General features: G+C 46.0%; 1 protein-coding gene across 1 annotated transcript; it reads right to left on the bottom strand.

Annotated features, from left to right (window-relative positions):
• LOC127780207 (uncharacterized) lies at positions 1-393 on the bottom strand. Its single transcript, XM_052307145.1, has one exon. The coding sequence runs from the start codon at positions 391-393 to the stop codon at positions 1-3; it is 393 nt and encodes a 130-aa protein (XP_052163105.1).
• Between the last annotated feature and the right edge of the window lie 19,191 nt (positions 394-19,584).

The raw sequence follows: 19,584 nt of genomic DNA, 5'->3' as shown, positions 1-19,584 counted from the left end.
CTACGGCTCCGTTGCTGCCGCCAGGTTGTCGGCGCGCTGCTCCGCGCAGGTGAGGGCGACCTTGACATCGCCAAAGACGGTGATGGGGCCACTAGGGCCCGGCATCTTCATCTGGAGGTAGGCGTAGTGGGTGGCGGCCATAAACTTCACCAACGCAGGCCTGCCCAGGACCGTGTTGTAGGCCAGATTGAGGTCCGCCACGTCGAAGTCGATCCGCTCGGTGCGGAAGTTGGTGGACTCGCCGAAGGTCACCGGGAGCTCAACGTGACCAAGAGGCCACGTGTGTCCCAGGGTCACGCCAATGATCGGCAATGACGGCTGGAGCTTCATCCCCGGGGCTTTGAGCGCGTCAAAGGCAGCCAGGGAGATGATGCTTAGGCTGGCCCCTCCCATCGACCAGGACACGCTTCGTCTTGACGTTGTGGATGGTCGGGTAGACCACGAGGGCCAACTTCCCTCCCCGAGCGAGCACTGTCGGATGGTCGCTCTGGTCGAAGGTGAGCTTCACCTCCGACCAGCGCGCCTTCCATGCCGCCTCGTGAGTTGGGACGGCGGCAAGAAGCTCACGCCTCATGGCCTTGAAACCGCGGCGGGAGGTGTGAGCGCAAGCCCCCCCCCCCCCCCCCCCCCGGTCGAGAGTGGCGATGGTTCCCTGAGGTATCTGGAATTCCAGATCCTCGTGTTGACAGAAAACACGTGGCCTGGGAGATCTGCTTAACTCCAGTACAGGTCCAAAACTCGCCTTCGGATGTATTAGCGAGCTAGTTGATTTGATCCTGTAATCAATAATAAATAGAAACAAAGAGACCGTGGTTAAATCTATAAATGATAGCCGATCAGCTAAATGCCGATGACATATCATTTAACTTTGGGCCGATGTCATTCATGTATCGATTAATGCAGCATTAAGTATGAAAAGAAGAACAATATCTAGACAATCAAGCCACTAGAAGTTTCATAGAATGGTAGATATCTTATATAATCTAGATCAACATCAAGATCTAACCTAATCGGCTGTCTTCTGCATACAGATATTGGCCGATAGTAGTCTATATGGCAATATTGCTAGAGATTATGTAAGATATATGATAACTTGATGAATTACATAAACAAGATTAGAGTGTCATGAAGATGGAAGCACTAATCCTAAGAACGCAATCCATCACGACGAATTTTACCTCTTGTTGAAGATTGAAATCGATGCAGCTTAACCCGAAAGCAAGAATTCGTCGAAACAAAACTAAAGCAAAAGGATGGCGATGCGCCAAGATTGTATTGAACGTGTGTGTTAAAAATTACATAGGGCTCGGGATCTATTTATACCCGAGGATTACAAGATATGCTCATACCGGACACGACCATTATCTCTAACAAACTCTAAGATACCATAAGCCTTTGCGGCTGTCACAGCCTGATTTTCATTTTAAGATTTATAAATTATTTAATAAATTATTAATAGAATTTATATTAAATGTTCTTTAATTTACAAGTGAAGTTAAATGTGGGAAATAAAATTTCCTAAATATAAAGCATGGATGGATTTAATTTTTATTAAATTCTCCATGATTAATTATACTCTCTGGAATTTTTCTCGGATTTTTTGGAGCTCAATTCCTAATTTTAATCATACAAAGAACATTTCAGTAATTATCCGCATATTAAAATAATCATTAAATGGTCTGATTATAAATTTTTTAAGTACTTTGAGTGTCCAAGTATTTTCAAGATTTTTCTTGAAATTATTTGAGCATTGGGAGTATTTTTAACAATTCAAAGATCATTTCAGTGATTATTTTAATTGGAAAAAGTTTTTAAATCTTCTCCTAAGTTGTTGGGCTGATTTCAGCCCAACATCTCTCTCCCTCGTGCGCGTGCTGTGCAGCCCAAGCCGGCCCAAGTCGAGTTGCTTTGCTCTGTTCTCAGCCAGCCGGAAAAGTCTAATTTGCCTCCCTGGGCACTGTTCATCTTCTACCTCTAACAGCCGAACTGAGACCGAGTGGGCTCAGTTTTTCCCCTCCAAATCCGATCTTTTCTCTTGTGTTTTCCTAAAATTAGTTGAGGGGAAATATTTCCTTTATCTTTCTCTTTCGTTTCCCCAAGAAATCCCCTTGAATCCGGTGGTATATCGCGTGGATTCGACGTGATTTTGAGTTTCTATTTTCCGGCGAACCCTACCTAATCCGTCGCCGATTCCATCCGTTCCCGAGCCGATCTCTCCCTCTTCCGGCTATAAAAAGCATCCCCTTCACGTCCTCTTCTGTTTGCCCCAAGTCGCAAGCCAAACCATCGCCCGTAGAGCCGCCGCCGCCTTGTTCTAGCCGCCGCCGTCGCCGGCGATCCTCCGGTCGGGTCGCGCCGCCGCTAGCATCATCGCCACTGCCGTCCGTCGCCATCTTCGGGTGCGCACAGAGGAGAGGAACCTCGTCCGCCCCTTCGCAGTCGCCGAAGACCACCGGAACGCCATCGCCGCCGTCAACCCGAGTCGAGCCGCCGTTGAACCTCGTCGCCGGCCGTCGTTCGTCGTCGTCCGTCGTTGTTCTTTGCACCGGTGAGTTCGCATCGTCGTCCTCTTCACGTTGGTGTTCTCGGTTAGCCCAACCGAGCCCTCTTTTGCCGGTGGTCGCGTGGAGCCGTGCCATGGCCGGCGATGACATCAGCGATGATGTCATTAATCCCTTTTCTTAGTTTTCTCTATTAGATGAAAATAGTTTAAAACTTCGGAAATTCATAACTAAATCATCGTAACTCGGATTCGAGTGGTTCAAGTTGCTAAATTTTTCTAAAATTAAGATCTACATGTTAAAAATATCCGCATGTACTGTTTATGCTTGTTTTTGTACTGTTTGGTTGATTTTGTTCTTTCACTTTAGTTTCCGATGTTCCGGAGGAGAGCCTTTTCATTGAGGAAGGTTCGTGAGTGCGTCGGAAGAGATTCAGAAGATTAATTGAAGACCGATTATTGCAAGGCAAGTCACACAGATCCTAAACACAATCCCTTTGAGCATGTTAATCCTATATTTAAATTCTCTATTTATTTCAACTGTTCATTTATTTTCGAATGTCACCGGGTGGTGTGAACTTATTCCTTTGTTATAGCCTGTTTGCATTGATTACTCTATTCCTTGATACCTTGGGTTATTATAATTTGACTAGTTAAGCTTTATATATTGGTTCTGCTAGATGTTAGACACAATTGCTTATCCATGCTTAGAAACTAGGGGTGAAAACGGTACGGAAACAGACGAAAACAACCTTTATCGGTTTCGTTTCCATATTTTTTTCGGAATCGGAACCCTGGAAGCGAAAACGGAAATGAATATTATCGAAACCGAAAACGGAGCGAAAACGAACCGGCGCGGATACGGTAATGAAAATTTATCGGAATACAAAAACCCCTCAAACTGAGCTTCAAACTTTTGTGAAGTTCAATTCTCAAGTTTTAACAGTCAACAATTTATCATAAAACACAATTATATGAAGTCTAATTGGTAAGTCTTAACAGCAAAATATATTCTTCTATAACTTCATATAATTTGCATAACAAATATTCTAAAAAAATTACAACAAAATACCATGGTATAAGGTATAAAGTATACACTATTAGCCCGCAGCCCGCAGCCTCTCTCTCCCTTCACGGGCCGGCTTCCCCTTCCCCCCCTCCCTCTTCGGGCCACCGGCCCAGCCCTTTTGCTCCTCCCTCGACGAGAAGTCTATAATGCCTCCTTCCTCTCAATTCAAATATTTTTTAGGGTAGTAAATGATTTCAAATGAAAAAAATGTCAATAACAAAGTTGTATAACTTATCAAGATCAACAACTTTTGTTTTGGTCATTTTGCTATATGACTTTGTTTCAATAATTTGAATTTGAATTTCAAATTATGACAACTTCAAACAACATTTTCAAATACTAAATGATTTCAAATGAAAAAGTCATCAACAACAAAGTTGTATAACTCATCAATATCTACAATTTTTGTTTTGATCATTTTGCTATATGACTTTGTTTCCATAATTTGAATTTGAATTTCAAATTATAACAACTTTAGACAATATTTTCAAGTACTAAATGATTTCAACTGAAAAAGTCATCAACAATAAAGTTGTATAACTCATCAATATCTATAACTTTTATTTTGGTCATTTCTTCATCCGATAAAGTGATAGTAACATTGTTCACAAAATTTACATATATCTCCTATAGTTTATAAACTATATAAGAGATATGTACATTTTGTGAACGATCTTATAAATCACTTTATCGGATGAAGAAATGACCCAAATAAAAGTTATAGATCTTGATGAGTTATACCACTTTGTTATTGATGACTTTTTCAGTTGAAATCATTTAGTACTTGAAAATGTTGTTTGAAATTATAATAATTTGAAATTCAAATTCAAACTGTTCAAACAAAGTCATATAGAAAAATGACCAATACTAAAGTTGTAGATCTTGATGAGTTATACAACTTTGTTGTTGACAACTTTCCCATTTGAAATCATTTATTACCCGAAAAATTATTTGAATTTGTTATATTTTAAAATTCAAACTTTATATAGTCCAATCAAACTCGGATGGAGAAATGACCAAAAGAAAATTGGTAGATCTTAACGAGTTCTACAACTTTATTTTTGACAACTTTTTCACACAAGTTCATTTAATATCATAAAATTCGATTCAAAGTTTTAATATTTTGAAATTAATTGTTTTTCCTTCCTCATCCCTTCAAATTTTTTCATCTCCTCTTCCCTCTCCCTATCCTGATATTTTTACCTCCACTCTCTCTCTTTCTATCCTCTTCCCTCACTCTCTTTCTTTCCTTAACTCTCTTTCTCTCCTCTCCACTCCTCCTGGGGCGGCGGTGGCGCGAGCTGGCGGTGGCGACACGGCTCGGCCGCCTTGGGCTCTGGCCTGGAGCTGGCGGTGGCGGGGGCGGCTCGGCCTGGAGCTAGTGGCGGCGGGGGCGGCAACCTCGTTCGAAGAGTGGGCGGCAACCACGGGCAGCGCACCACCGCCATCTCCTCCTCACCGCCGCCGCTGATGACAACGAGGAGGCGACGGGCCAGATCAGGCGGCGACGGTTCTCGTCCCGCCCGGATCTAGCGGCGGCGGACCTCATCCCGCCCGAATCCGACGGCGGCCTCGGGTGAAGAGTAGCGGCAACCTCGGGCGGTGGCGCCACCGCCATCTCCTCCTCACCTCCGCCGCCGACGACGACGAGGAGGCGGGGCAGGTGGCGGCGAGCTTGGGCGACGGCTAGGGTTTCTTTTTGTGAACTCTTTTTGGAATTTTATTTTTTTTCGTGATTTAGTGGGTGGCTTTTTGGAATTTTATTTTTTTTCGTGATTTAGTGGGTGGCCGGCATCGACGGTGTGGCCAGTGGCCGGTGTCGTCCGCGTCGGCGGCATCATCTTTGGTGGTGGCGGCGGCGAAAATGGTGGGGGCGAGGACGGAGCGAGAGAGGAAGGGCGGCGAGACGGCGGGGGCGAGGTCGCCAGGAACCGACTAGCCGAGGACCCCTGGATGCGCCGCTCCGCCGCCGTCTCTCTCGATCTCTGATGCGCCGCCTCTCTCGATCTCTCTCTCTCTCCTCTCTAGGGTTAGCCAGATAAGGACTTGGGTTGGGCTGGGAACTTGGGGAGGAATTATGGACTATTTGGAAGGGCGTTTTTAACTTCGGAAATTCCGACAAACTTTCCAGAATTTTTCCGACCGATTTCGAGTTCCGATGGAAACTGTTATTATCATATTCGATTCCGTTTCCGAAAAAATATTTCCATTTTCGATTCCGTTTCCAAGAAATTCCGAAAAAATTCCGACCGGTTGATTCCGTTTCCGAAAACAGGTTCGGAATCCGGAAAAATTCCGAACCGTTTTCACCCCTATTAGAAACAATAGCTCACTAATGGGATAAATCATGTTTCACTATCACTTATGGATATTTAATGATAGCTCACGATGGTTAATCGTGATTGGTTAATTAATTAATGTGCCAACTAAAACTTGATAATGGTGGGTTGTGAGCACATGGTTTTGATGGTCGTGCTCATGACAATTAAGGACCGGTTCACGATTTTCGGTTGTGAAACATTAATCGTGCCAACCACAAGACAGAATGGGCAACGGCTGGACACTTTGTATAGCAAGGCTCATAGTGGAGCACCAGACTGAGAAGTGGCGGAGATAAGCCCACAGGGGTCGTTGGGGAGTCCATGCCTCTGGTTTTTGAGGGGTGACTATGATCTGGGAACGGTGCACTGCTTTGGGTTGAGTTATGCGAGGGGTCTTGTCACAACTACACAAATGGTGACATGTTCAGCATGGGCACATGATGATATGGTGACATATTGTGGAGTTGTGTCTTGTGGGTACAGTGGTACACCTCTGGCCAGAGTAAAACTATTCGAATAGCCGTGCCCGCGGTTATGGGCGGGTCTAACAATATCTTTCGTGATTAGTCCCACACTACTCATTAATAATAATGTGGTAATTGATGGTAATTAATTTAGCTCCTAGTTTGGAATGGTATATTCCTGGTTTGGAGATAGATCTGTACAGCCGGGTATGGTTGTTCAGGATGGTTGGGCCTGAGCAGCATGGGTGTGCTGTTCAGTGTTGATTAATATTGATGATTAAATACTCTCCTGTTTTACAATTCTCAAATGCTTGCTAAATGTTGCTTCTGCAAATGAGCCCTATATTATGCCATCCTTTGGTATCATGTGCACTTGCATATTTGTTGTGTGGCTTGCTGAGTATGTCATATGCTCACCTTGCAATAATCAATCAAACCTCAGTTGAAGACAAGTTGCGAAGGAGAAGACGTTTGGCTTATACCCCAATTGAGCTCCCTGTGGGAGTGGAGTCGAAGCTTCGCTAGATTTTATTTTCCGCTGCAGTTTTCTTCATGGTGAGGACTAAGTGCCTCTTAAGTAAGTATTTATCGTTTTAGTTAATTTGATCAATCTGTATATTAAATTGTCAGTTTGTGTACCTCGGCTGATTCCTGGACGAGGATTTAATGCACAAATAAGTTCAGAAATTACTAGTGGATTTCTGGGCGTGACAGCGGCAGACTTTTGCCCACACTTATCTATAAGGAATTTACATAAAATATCCTAACTAATAGATACAATTGCCTTCCCAGGACTCTATCCATGCGTGGCAATCATCTTGAAGTACATTAACTTGAACCCGATGTCGCGTACAAGTCATATTGTCGGAATCGGCTACATCCGCTTATTTAGCTCGACTCAGGCTCAGCCGATCTTAACCGTAGCCGATCCGGACTCCAGCCGATTCCTGCTCTGTTTCCGAACTCAATCTCCGCCTCCAACTCCACTTTGATCAAATCCTCTTTCCTGATACAGATGCTACCAAATTTGGTTGTTAACACATGCCCCCCAAGTCCGGATATTTGATAATGTTCCGGATTTGCAGCAAGCCGACTCCGAGCAAGTTTCGCACTCCGCCACTTTTGACCATTATTCCAGCGCTTTAAATACTAACCATTACCCCCGAGAAATCTCACGCCGTGACTTCCGTTTTCAGCGCTCAAGTGAAACCTTTTCTCTCTCTTCTCCGGAGATTCCTAGGTGCCTTCCTTCCCGGCGAGATCTCCGCCCGCACCAATGTCGTCTTCCGCCAGCCCACCCGGTGCACCATCGGCCGAATACGCTGAGGTAAGTTTTCATTGGCTAAATCCCCTTCTTTAGCAGCAAATCGATCTTCTCCAATCTGATATCACTCTCTCCCTCTGAATTGCTTTGGATTTGTAGCACCTTTCCAACTTAGTTGCGATTTCCAGCCTGTCGCATGAAAATCACTACTTTCTTGGCCCAGTCGGCAATCTAGACCCCACCGAGTTCATCATTGGTGAAACCAATAGGATCCTCTTCAGATTAACTAACCCAGATCTAGGTCACTGGAAGAACACCTTTAAATCCTGACCATCCCTATAGAAAGTTCCACCAGAAAAGAGCTGGACCACATGGTTCAAACGTGTATCAGCCAGCAAGAGGGTTCACTGGGATGAAATTGGAATCGGCCAAGCACTTGACCTTACTATAGCGAATTCAGCCAAAGATGAACCCCTGATGGCAGCTGCTTCTTACTTTTGGTCAAACACTACCAATGCCTTTCTGTTCAATCAAGGGCCGATGACCCCAACTCTCATATATATTAGTATGATCACAGGTCTGGATGTTATCTCATCAGCCAACCCTATGAGTTTGAACACGAAGAACCAATATGACTTCAAAACCAAAAGTATAGGGGGTTGGTCAGGCTATGTGGCAGCATACATGGGCCAGGGCTCGGTCACCCCTCGAGAACATGTGGCTTTCCTATTAATGTGGCTAGAAAAATTTTCTCTTTTGTGGATCAAGTTGCGGCCCCACAACCAACTGGCAATTTCTGGCTGAAGCTCTGGAAACAAAGAGACAATTCCCCTTGGGCAAAATTCTCCTCGGCTATCTATATCAGATGTTGAGCAATGCATCGGCTAAGATAGCAGTCGGCTCAGTAGTTGGAGCAGGTGGACCCTGGTGGCTACTACAAACCTGGCTAAACCTGATAGTCATGAAGGTTGTCAATCGGCCATCCGTATCAGAATCTGAATTTCCAAGACTAGAGCCGATTGTAGATGATGATGAAGAAGAGCGTACTCATCGGAGATGTACATCATATGGAGAATACGCTTCTACACCAACTGATGCCGGAGCAAAACTATCGGCTGAACTGCTCAAGGATTGGTTTTGTAGCTTCTATGAAGGCTTTCAGAAAGATGCTAGAATCTGGTTCCTTTATGAAGACCCTGCACAACTTGAGCACCTAGTGGACTTCAGATTCGAAGACATCAACCATGAAGTATACCAATCATCCAGGGAAATCTTCTCGGCTGCAATCAGCCCATGTATCCTTCCTGTTGGCATTCATCAAGGAAGAAACATCCAAGCTTCTTACGAATTCTACCATCCAATGAGCTCAGCTAGACAACTCCGAATGGGCCAACTCCCAATCGGCTTGTTCTTTGCTAACAAGATCCAATGCCGAGGAGGGATTTCATCAACCCTGATGAAGGACCCCCTCTGGGCAGTATTGACAACATAGAACTGGCAACATTCCGAAGCAAAAGCTTTGATAGGTGGTGGGGTGAATGGAAACTGCATTTATTCCACCAACCAGCATCAATGTATATGACAGACTTCTTTCCAGATGTTGTCCCTCAAGTAAATCTCCAACTTTGCTCAATTTTATTTAAATAACTGTCCGGCCGATTAATCTTAACCAATCGTCCTTTTGGTTTGCAGACAACAGAATCTTCCCCTCATCAAAGCAACAGTGGCAAAGACATCCAATATGCCCCAGGTTTAATTCCTAACGGAGGTGGGCTATTTCCTCCGGTTATCGGCTATGATGCCCTCCAGACCTCAGCTCTTCTTCAAGGGCTCGTTAGAGAACCAGTCGATGCCGGCAAAAAGAGGAAAACCAGATCGTCGGCTGTAAGCATCATAGCCCCAATTAAGAAGAAGAAGACAAAGAAAACCAAGCCAGCTGATGATCTGCCTACCCTAGATCCATCCATCGAACAAGCTCTGGATGAAGAGGCCATTGAAGACGAGGTTGATCAGGCCGCAGCCAAGGTAAGTGACACTGAAAGAACACCATCGGCTTCGCCTAAGCAAACCTCTCCAACTCCTTCTGCTCTAGTTCATTTCTCAAGGGTAAGTGTTTCTTGTTAATCCCCTTCGTGATTATTGTCTTATAGCCGATCATTCCCAAGTCTTATAATTGCAGAAAAAGAAGACTGCAGTGAAGAAGAAATCGGCTGCAATAACATCTAAACCAGCTCCACCAATAAGATAGTTTTAACTTTCGTTAGTTAATTTTTAGCCGATTCTATCTTACACTTGTTTCCTTTCAGCCTTCACCTCCTCCTTCTTCTCCTGTTCAACAATCATCAAGTGATCAGACCCCTTCAGCCGCAGGAAGTCATCACATCGAGGAAGAAGAACAACCAGCTGCTCCTGCTATCCCAGTAAGTTTCTTTTATCATAACAAGCATTCAGATCGGCTACAACTGTTTAACCTCTAACTGCTTCTAAATTGTCACTGCAGGTCTTAGCCGATCTTTTCTCTTTCAATATCAGAGACTATATTGATGAAGGAGAAGAAGATACCACAAGCAAAGCATTGGCTCCTTTATCTGATGATGTGAAGAAAACTCTAGGAAGTATTTTGGATCGGCTAGAGGCATCATCGCTAGATAGCTTGGTAGTTGACTGTGGCTCAATTAGGGCTCGGCTGCATGAGATTCAAGCCTTAATCCCAGATGAGTTAGCTGATATCCTTACTCCAGCTGTTTACCTTGAGCAACACCAATTCAAACTGGAGAAAGCCAAGTTAAGACTAGCCGAACGGTGAGAACGTAAGGACATTGAGGCCACTATCCAAGCCAACCGACAACTTGTGCATGAAGAGAAGTCCAAGCTTGATCAATTATCTGAAGGCCCAATCAAGTCTAACATTGATCGGCTTGAGGCTCGCAAGATTGACCTCTTAGCACAACTTGAAAAATGTAACGCCGAGCTGGATATGGAACGCAAGAAGCTAGCCGATCTCCCCAAGTCTATTGAAGAACGAAAAGCAAGACTTAAATTGGCTATTAAGCATGTTGCTGAACTGACCAAGTCCCTGAAGGTTATCCCTAGAACCGATGCTCAAGATGCCCAAGCTATAGAGGAAGTAGAACAGATTAGGCAGAAGGCTATATCGGCTATCCAGTGATACTTATCGCAGTAATCTTTGTGTAATAGGGCTTAGAATTTTTGTAATCGGCTAAAACATTCTAATACTTTAGTGTTTGAACGACTCTTTGTGTCGATTAATATGGCTTTGAAAGTTGCTCAAAAAATTTTATACTGCCTTTTGATATATATATATATATATATATATATATATGCCCCCCGAGTTTTACAATGTCAAGAGCATTGATAAAATTATAAAACAACTAAGGGCAATAAAACAATATTGGCCATTGTATATCGGCGAACCACAACCGATTACATTATAAAAACAGCTAAGTGCGATATAACAATATCGGCCATTGTATATCGGCGAACCACAACCGATTACATTATAAAAACAGCTAAGGGCGATACAACAATATCGGCCATCTCAAGGCAATGTAAACACATCGGCTGTCATGTATCGGCAATAGTAGCCGATCATGCGTTAACCCACACACTTGGGTAATATTTCTTCAAGTATTTGCCATTGAGCGCTCGCCCATAAACTTCACCGTCAAGCTCTTGCAACATATATGCTCCCTTAGACACAACCTTATGAATTTGGAACGGTCCCTCCCAATTCGGCGACCACTTGCCGAATTTACTATCACGAGTACCAATCGGCAAAATCAGCTTCCATACAAGTTCACCTTCCGAAAAATCTTTTGGTACAACTTTCTTATTATAATGCCGAGCAACACGTTCCTTATCCTTAGTAACTTTCGCAAGGGCTCGTAATCGTGACTGAACCAAATCCTCCCTCTCATCAGCCATTAGATTGTAATACTCATCGGCTGTTAAATTGTTTTGCAACTCCGTTCGTCGAGAGCCGATTCTAACTTCCCACGGCAAAACAGCCTCATGTCCATAAACAAGTTTGTAAGGAGGAACTTGAATCGATCCATGACAAGCCATCCTATAAGACCATAATGCTTCAGCCAATCGAGTATGCCATTGCCGAGGATAATCAGAAATCTTCCGCTTGATCAACTTAATCAAACTCTTATTAGACGCCTCGGCTTGCCCATTAGCTTGTGCATAATAAGGTGAAGAATTCAACAACTTGATACCCACGCTATCAGCAAACTGAACAAACTCATCGGACACGAAGATTGAACCTTGATCCGTAGTAATAGTTTGAGGAAGACCAAATCGGTAGATAATGTGTTCCTGAACAAATTGAATAGCATCCCCAGAATCAACTTTCTTCAAAGGAATCGCCTCTACCCACTTAGTGAAATAATCAGTTGCCACCAATATAAATTTATGCCCTTTACTCGATGGTGGGTTTATCATACCAATCATATCAATCCCCCAACCTCTAAATGGCCTTGGTTTAATAATAGGATTCATAGCCGACGCCGGCGCTCGCTGAATTGCTCCAAACTTCTGACAATCCTGACACCCCTTATAATATCTGAAACAATCCTCTAGCATCGTCGGCCAAAAGTACCCTGCATGCCGAAGCAACCACTTCATCTTGCGAGCCGATTGATGAGTATCGCAGATCCCTTCATGAACTTCACCGATTGCAACCTTAGCCTGATCGGCACTCAAGCACTTAAGTAATATCCCATCAATCGTCCGATAATAAAGCTCGTCATCCAACAGTGTATACTTCAATGCCTTATATCGAAATTTCCTAGAAGCCGATTGAGATGGATTACTCAAATACTGATGCACATCATACCTCCAATCATCGGCTGACATTGCTGCAATCTCAACTTTAACATCTTTGATCATCGGCTTATACCCCGATGCCCCTTGGGCCAAATCATTAGCTTCAAATTTTGTTCTCGAGATATATGCTTCAAAGTAACCAGCCGAAACTCTTTCATTAATTCCAGGCACTTCTCATTATAAACCATCAATGTATCGTTCTTGCATCCATATTCTCCTACCAATTGACTGATTACTAGTAAAGAATCCCCCATGATTTCAATAGTATCGGCTTCAACTTCCTTGAGTAATTGCAACCCCTTAAGCACTGCCTCATATTAAGCTTGATTATTAGTCGCATACGGTTTAATAGTATAAGCGAACTCGAAACATGCCCCCCTAGGGGAAATTATAACTAAGCCGATGCCACAACCATGAGTGCATACCGATCCATCAAAGAATAAAGTCCATGGTACTATCTCCACCGAGCCGATTGAATCATCACGATGTTCCACAATAAAATTGGCTATAGCTTGTCCCTTAATCGCCTTCGGTGATTCATACCGAAGATCAAACTCAGTCAAAGAAAATATCCATTTTCCAACTCGTCCCTTTAATATTGGAGCCGACAGCATGTACCTGACTACATCGGCTTTGCATATAACAGAGCACTCCTTAGATAATAGATAATGCCTCAACCTCGTACACGAAAAATGCAGGCACAAGCATAACTTCTCCACAGGAGAATACCGAGTCTCAGCATCCAAGAGCCGTCGACTGAGATAAAACACAACTCGCTCCTTCCCTTCCAATTCTTGAATCAGAACCGAGCCGATTGACCTCTCGCCAGCCGATAAATATAACCTAAACGGTATTCCTTTCTGTGGAGGAATCAAAACAGGAGGAGAGCTGAGATACTCCTTGATATTATCCAAAGCTTTTTGCTGCTCTACCCCCCAAGTGAATTGCTGATCGGCTTTTAATCTCAATAAGGGTGTAAAAGGTTCCAACCTTCCAGACAAATTAGAAATAAACCTTCTGACAAAATTGATCTTGCCGATCATCTCTTGTAGCTCCGTCTTATTTTCTGGGGGCTGAACTTTCTTGAACGCATTAACGCTCCTTTGGGTCACCTCAATCCCCCTCTCATGAATAAGAAACCCCAAAAACTGGCCAGCCGACACACCAAAAGCACATTTTGTTGAATTCATCTTCAAGCCATACTTCCTGGTTCTCTCGAAAACTTTCCTTAACTCGGCTATGTGGTCCTCCACTTCTTTAGATTTATCAACCACATCGTCAATATAGACTTCAACCAACCAGCTGATTAAATCATGATATATATAGTTCATGGCCCTTTGATATGTTGCTCCAGCACTCTTCAAGCCGAAAGTCATGACGACCCATTCAAATAAGCCGATTGCACCAGGACATCTAAAAGCCGTCTTATGGATATCTTCCTCAGCCATAAAAATCTGATTATATCCTGCGTTCCCATCCATAAAACTCAAAATTTTGTTCCCTGACGCGGCATCAACCAGCTGATCGGCTACTGGCATTGGATATTCGTCCTTTGGTGTAGCTTTATTCAAGTCTCGAAAATCAATGCACACCTTGACCTTGCCATTCTTTTTAATAACTGGAACTATTTTAGAGACCCATTCAGCATATCGGCAAGGACGAATAAAACCAGCATCATACAATCGTTTAATCTTAGCTTTAACAGGTTCGAGCATATCGGCTTTACATCTCCTCGGAGGTTGCTGGCGTGGTCTAACCCCTGGCTTGATAGGTAGCCGATGTTCAACAATCGATAGGCTGAGCCCGGGCATCTCATAGTACTCCCAAGCGAAGCAATCTCTAAACTCTTTTAAGAGCTCTATCAGCTTGGTTCTAAACTCTGGAGACAAATTTTTGCTAATAAATGTCGGCCTTGGCTGATCGCCTGGACCTATGTCTATTTCTTCCAAATCATCGGCCGACATAAAACCTTGGCCTTACTTGTCATCGAGATCATCTACTGTATCCTTAGTGTAGACATTCGAACCCTCCACGACGCCCTCAAAGTAATAGCTTGGGTTCTCCATCTTCGATTGGCTGTATATCAGAATCGGACACTTTTAGAAAATCTCCATCCCAGACTTTTCCAGATAAACAATCAAGGCCATCCATCTCCCAAAGGGCTAAATCGGCACTAGCAACATTAACTAACCTGTCGGCTGGCATGATCTCTATCTTGTCGCCTTGCCATTGAATCAAGCATTGATGCATAGTCGAAGGGATGCAACAATTGGCATGAATCCAATCCCTTCCAAGCAACAAGTTGTACGAACACTTCCCATCGATGACAAAAAACGTGGTAGGAATAGTCTTGCTGCCGACTGTTATTTCCACATTTAGAACTCCTTTGGTCTCCGATGGATTACCACCAAAGTCTTTGAGCACCATATTTGTCTTGATGACATCCTCGGCGTTCCTACCCAGCTTCCTGAACGTAGCATAAGGCATCAAATTCACCGCGGCCCCACCATCGACCATCATCTTAGACGTCGGCTTCCCATTGACATAGCCGTTTATATATAATGGTTTAAGATGCCGATTCTCTGTCCCCTCGGGTTTCTCGAATACTGCCTATTCTGGTGACAAGACCAACTTAGCCAATTCCTCTTCCACCTCATCAACATCGGCCTGATCGATCCCGAATTCAGCTGGCAATGTAAAGACCATATTAATTGGTGCCGCTATAACACTCTTTCCTTTTGCCAACCTCTTCACCTCATCGGCTGCAGCATCATCGGCTACGGGAACCTGATTCTTGACACGCCACTCCTGTCTTGGTTTTGGTTTCCTCAGCCGATGGTTGATTTCCTCTTCATCCTCCTGAAAACGCTCCCTACTCCTCAATCTCTAGACCCTCCTTTTCTGATTCTTCGTGAAAATACCAGAAGGACACCATTGATTCTTCCTGATCACCTCATCCTCTTGGCCACGATCTTGATTCATCAGACCCAATCTTTGATGAACAGGGAGTCTTGTCTGTCTCAGCCGATTATCCCTATTATGTGGTCGGCTTGAGCTCTCGATGACATCACTGCATCCAGGACAGTTTAAGGGGGGGTAGGTTTGTCACACCCTAAAAATCCCAAATATATAAATTATTGTTTAATTAGAATTATTAGAAATAATTTTAAAAGCCTAGAAGAGAAGATCTAATTTTAATTAACAAATTCCAAAATAAAATGGGGCCAGATAAAATTTTATTAAATACTTTGCTTAATTCTGTAATTCCTAGATTTTTCTAGGATTTATTTGAGCTAAGGAAGTATTTTTAATAAATGGAATTGCATTTCATGAATAATTTAAATGGAAAAAGGTTCTTAAAATCCACTTTTGGCTTTGGGCCGAAAGTCGGCCCAAAACCCTCTCTCTCTCTCTCTCCCTCTCTCTCGGCCCAAGCCGAGCCGCCCGCCCACGCGCGCGCTCCCGTCGCCGACAGGTGGGGCCCACCTGTTAGGGTCGTCGTCAACCTCCCGCCGCAAGGCCGAAACCCTAGCCGCGCCGCGCCGCCGCTACCCCTTCCAAATTCGGCCGCTCCTTTCCGTTTCCGATGAAATTGATTGAGGGGAAAGGATCCACGTGATCCACTCTACCTTTTCACATTTGGAAACATCGTCTAAATCGCTTTGGAAATGGCCGGATTTGAGTTCGATTCGGATCGATCTCTCTCCTCCGAACCCTAAACTTTCCTTCCCGTCGCCGGCCGCCGTGGGCCTTCGCCGCCGCCCCCTAGCCCCTATAAAAGGACCCCCGAGCTCCCCTCTACCCGCTGCCACCTTCGCCTTCGTCTCTCGTCGTCCGTAGCGCCCTAGCCTCGTGAGACCTCGCGCCGCCGTCGCCGCCGCAGCTCCAGTCGTGCGCCGCCATCGCTCCGGTCGTCGTCGCCGCTCGGGAAGGCCGCCGTCGTGATCGCCGTCTCGTTGCCGTCCTCGTCCGACCCTTCGCCGTCGCCGTCGACCGCTGGAACACCGCCGCCGTCGTCAAGCCGAAGGTCGCCGCCGCTTCTTCCTCATCGCCGGCGTCGTCCGGTCATCGTCCGTCGTCGTTTAGGTCACTGGTGAGTTCGTCGCGATGCCCGCAACCCGTAGGTGTCGTCCGTTTGTGTCACGACCGGAAATAACCCAACGGGCGTTCCTTACGTGCGTGTATTATTCCTTGTCCCAGGAGGCAAGGTACACCAGAAGTTGATACAATTCAGAGTTTAATAAGCGGAAGCGTAAATAGTTAATTATTACATGGGCAGCGACGGCCCAGCCCACTCAAAGACAACGGAAAACAGCGGAAGACTAAGGCGACGACCACAGGCGCTTGACAGCAGGCACGAGCTAGACACCAAAGCCTTCATCATCCAGGGGCTCCTCTTCTGGGTTTGGGAAAAATTGAGCAAGACTGAGTACAACCACTGTACTCAATAAGACACACCCACAAGTGCAGCATAAGTGCAAAGGAGTACAATGGAGTTATAGTATAGGGGTTAGGTTTTGCAATAAACAGCATTTAAAAAAAACCCTTAGTTGCTCAAAGCTAAATTTAAAACACGATCCTAGAACTATTTAATATTATTAAACAAGGCCGTGAACCCACATGAACCTGCCTTAACCCAAGGCCTACGATGATTCAGACCGAACTAGCAACCCGACCCTGGGTCCCAGCTCGTCCCAAGCCAACCCAGGCCAACCATTCCACATTTTAGTTGTTAAGCAGGTTTTAAGAATTAAAACACTAACTTGGGTACATTGCTCGGCTTGCCCATAACCGAGGGCGCGGCTATTCGAATAGATTATACTCTGATCAGAGGTGTACATCTTTGCCCACAAGACACATCTTCCTCACGTGCAACCACGTGCCACATACCACCACGGCATATGGACGGAAGACATGACATAGTTTCCAACCCATCCTAGCCATAGACAAGAGTACCGACCCAACCCCACCTACGGCCGGAACCCCCGGGACAGGTAGGCAGGACTGAGCCCCTAGCAGCAGGACACCGGTCCTGTGCCATGACATCTCGACTACCGGGCCGCGGCTCGTGTAGCCTTCATTTGTCCTAGAGATGTCCATCGACCCCCGACTTCGTCCATCTCCATCCGTGTACTTTTGTTTATAACCAGACTGAGCCACAAACTAAGCCTTACCCATTAGACATGTGGAAGTACGGTAGTGCTTTGCAATAGAGGCCCGAAGACCGGTCCTTATATGGCTGAGGTGCTACCATCAAAACCATGCACCCCGAGCCCAGCCTAAAACCATTTTGAGGGTTTTGAATAGAGGGAGAGGTGTGAATCCAATTCCACAATAATCCAACCATTCCATGGTGTCCAAGTGATATGAATATTCCCAAAGTCTAGAGTTATAAAACCACCCTATGTTGTCCTATTAAACAGCGAAGCATCTACCTAACTTCATACTGGTGGAACCATGAATAAAATGTCCACTAGTTGGGGTTTTGTTTATCCTAGGGTAAACAAGGTAATAATAATAACAATAACAATAATAAGTTCATAACAAAGGTAAATAGGCATGGCTAAATAAAACAGTGATAACGCGGGAATTTTAAATAAAGCGGTAATGCAATAATTTAAATCAAAATAACTTTATAAACTGGGATTCAATATGTTCAAGGATGATGTGACTTGCCTTGCTCGCTTTCCCAAACGTCGGCTTCGACCTCCACGAAGAGCGGATCCTCCGAAGCTGCAGCGTCTACACGACCAACGGAAAAATAAAAGGGCTTTTACTCTAATAAACTCCATATAACAAGCAGGAACAAAGTACAAAAATGGGTTCTTGACTTCTTAAGGAAAAATTAGAGACTTGAACGGTCCAATTCCGAGTTCAAATGGCCAAGTTATGGCCATTTGAAGTTTATATGCTCTTTAAATGAATATTTACGAATTTCTTCATTTAAATTTTAATTTAAAAATATATTTATTGCGTCAGCCGGGAGAGAGGGCGCGTGGACCGGGTCCACGGGAGTGGGACCCACGCGGCAGCCTCACGGTCCACGGTGGACCGGGTGCACCCGGCTCACACCGGCCGGCGCCGTGGGCCCCACGCGTCAGCCGCACCCGAGGGCGCGGGCGGCTGACGGCCGGGCCCCACGCGCAGCCGCTAGGCGCGCCCGGGGGCGGCCACGTCGGCGCGGCCGGCGGGAGGCGGCGCGCCCGCGCCCCTACGGTCGCCGGCGGCGGCCATAGGCATGGCGGAGCGGCGGCCGAGAGAGGGGAGGGAAAGGGGGAAACGAAGCGGCGGTCCATGGCTCACCCCGGGTCAACGGCGACGACGGAAACGGCAACCGGAGCGGAGGAAGGCGGCGGCGCGGCTCGGGTGGACAGGGTCGACGGCGCTCCGGCGGTCGGCGAGCGAAACGGAGGGGTGGACGAGGTCGGCGAGGATGCGGCGAGGCCGAAGGAGGCGGCGCCGAGATGGGAGGTGGTCCGGGGCGACGACGGCGGCGGACCGGAGCTCGGCGGCGACGGCGGAGAGAGAGAGCGACGGCGCGAGCTCGATTCCGGCGAGGAGAGAGGGCGGTGAGTGGCGGAAACGGTGGTGGGGAGCTCGGGGAGGGTTTATATAGGGTTAGGAGTGAGAGAGGGCGGCCGGAGGGGAAGGAAACCGGCGCGGGAGGTCTGGCCGCCATCAATGGCGCCGGCGAGATTTGCGGGGGCAAATCCGCCCGTTTGAACGCGAGAGAGAGATGGAAAAATGGGGGGAAAGGGAGAGGGGATCACGAGGAGTGATTCCCCCCACTTTATTGCTTGCGGGGACGGCAGGAGGAGGCGGGATTCGCGGCGGCGGCGGCGCTAGGGCGCGGGGAGGCGGCGGGAGCGGCGGGAGGAAGGGGATGACGGGTGGGCCCCACCCGTCAGCGAGGGTGGCTGGCGGGCCCGCCCGTCAGCGGCGCGCGCGCGGGGAGGGCCGAGTGGGCCGCGGGGGAGAGGAGAGAGGGGGAGGGAGATGGGCCGAATTCGGCCCATCAGAGGGGAGAGGGTGATTTTTAGGGTTTTCTTTTTATAAAACCTTTTTAACTTTGTTTATTTCTTAATAATTATAATTTGTGCTCTGAAAATTCCACT

Source organism: Oryza glaberrima, chromosome 7 (genome assembly GCF_000147395.1).
Source record: "Oryza glaberrima chromosome 7, OglaRS2, whole genome shotgun sequence".
Lineage (NCBI taxonomy): Eukaryota > Viridiplantae > Streptophyta > Magnoliopsida > Poales > Poaceae > Oryza > Oryza glaberrima.
The sequence above is the reverse complement of the archived record's forward strand: the minus strand, read 5'-3'. Positions and strand labels throughout refer to the sequence as shown.

Excerpts from the sequence above, each read along its gene's own strand:
- LOC127780207 (XM_052307145.1), bottom strand. The coding sequence starts at position 393 with ATGGGAGGGGCCAGCCTAAGCATCATCTCCCTGGCTGCCTTTGACGCG.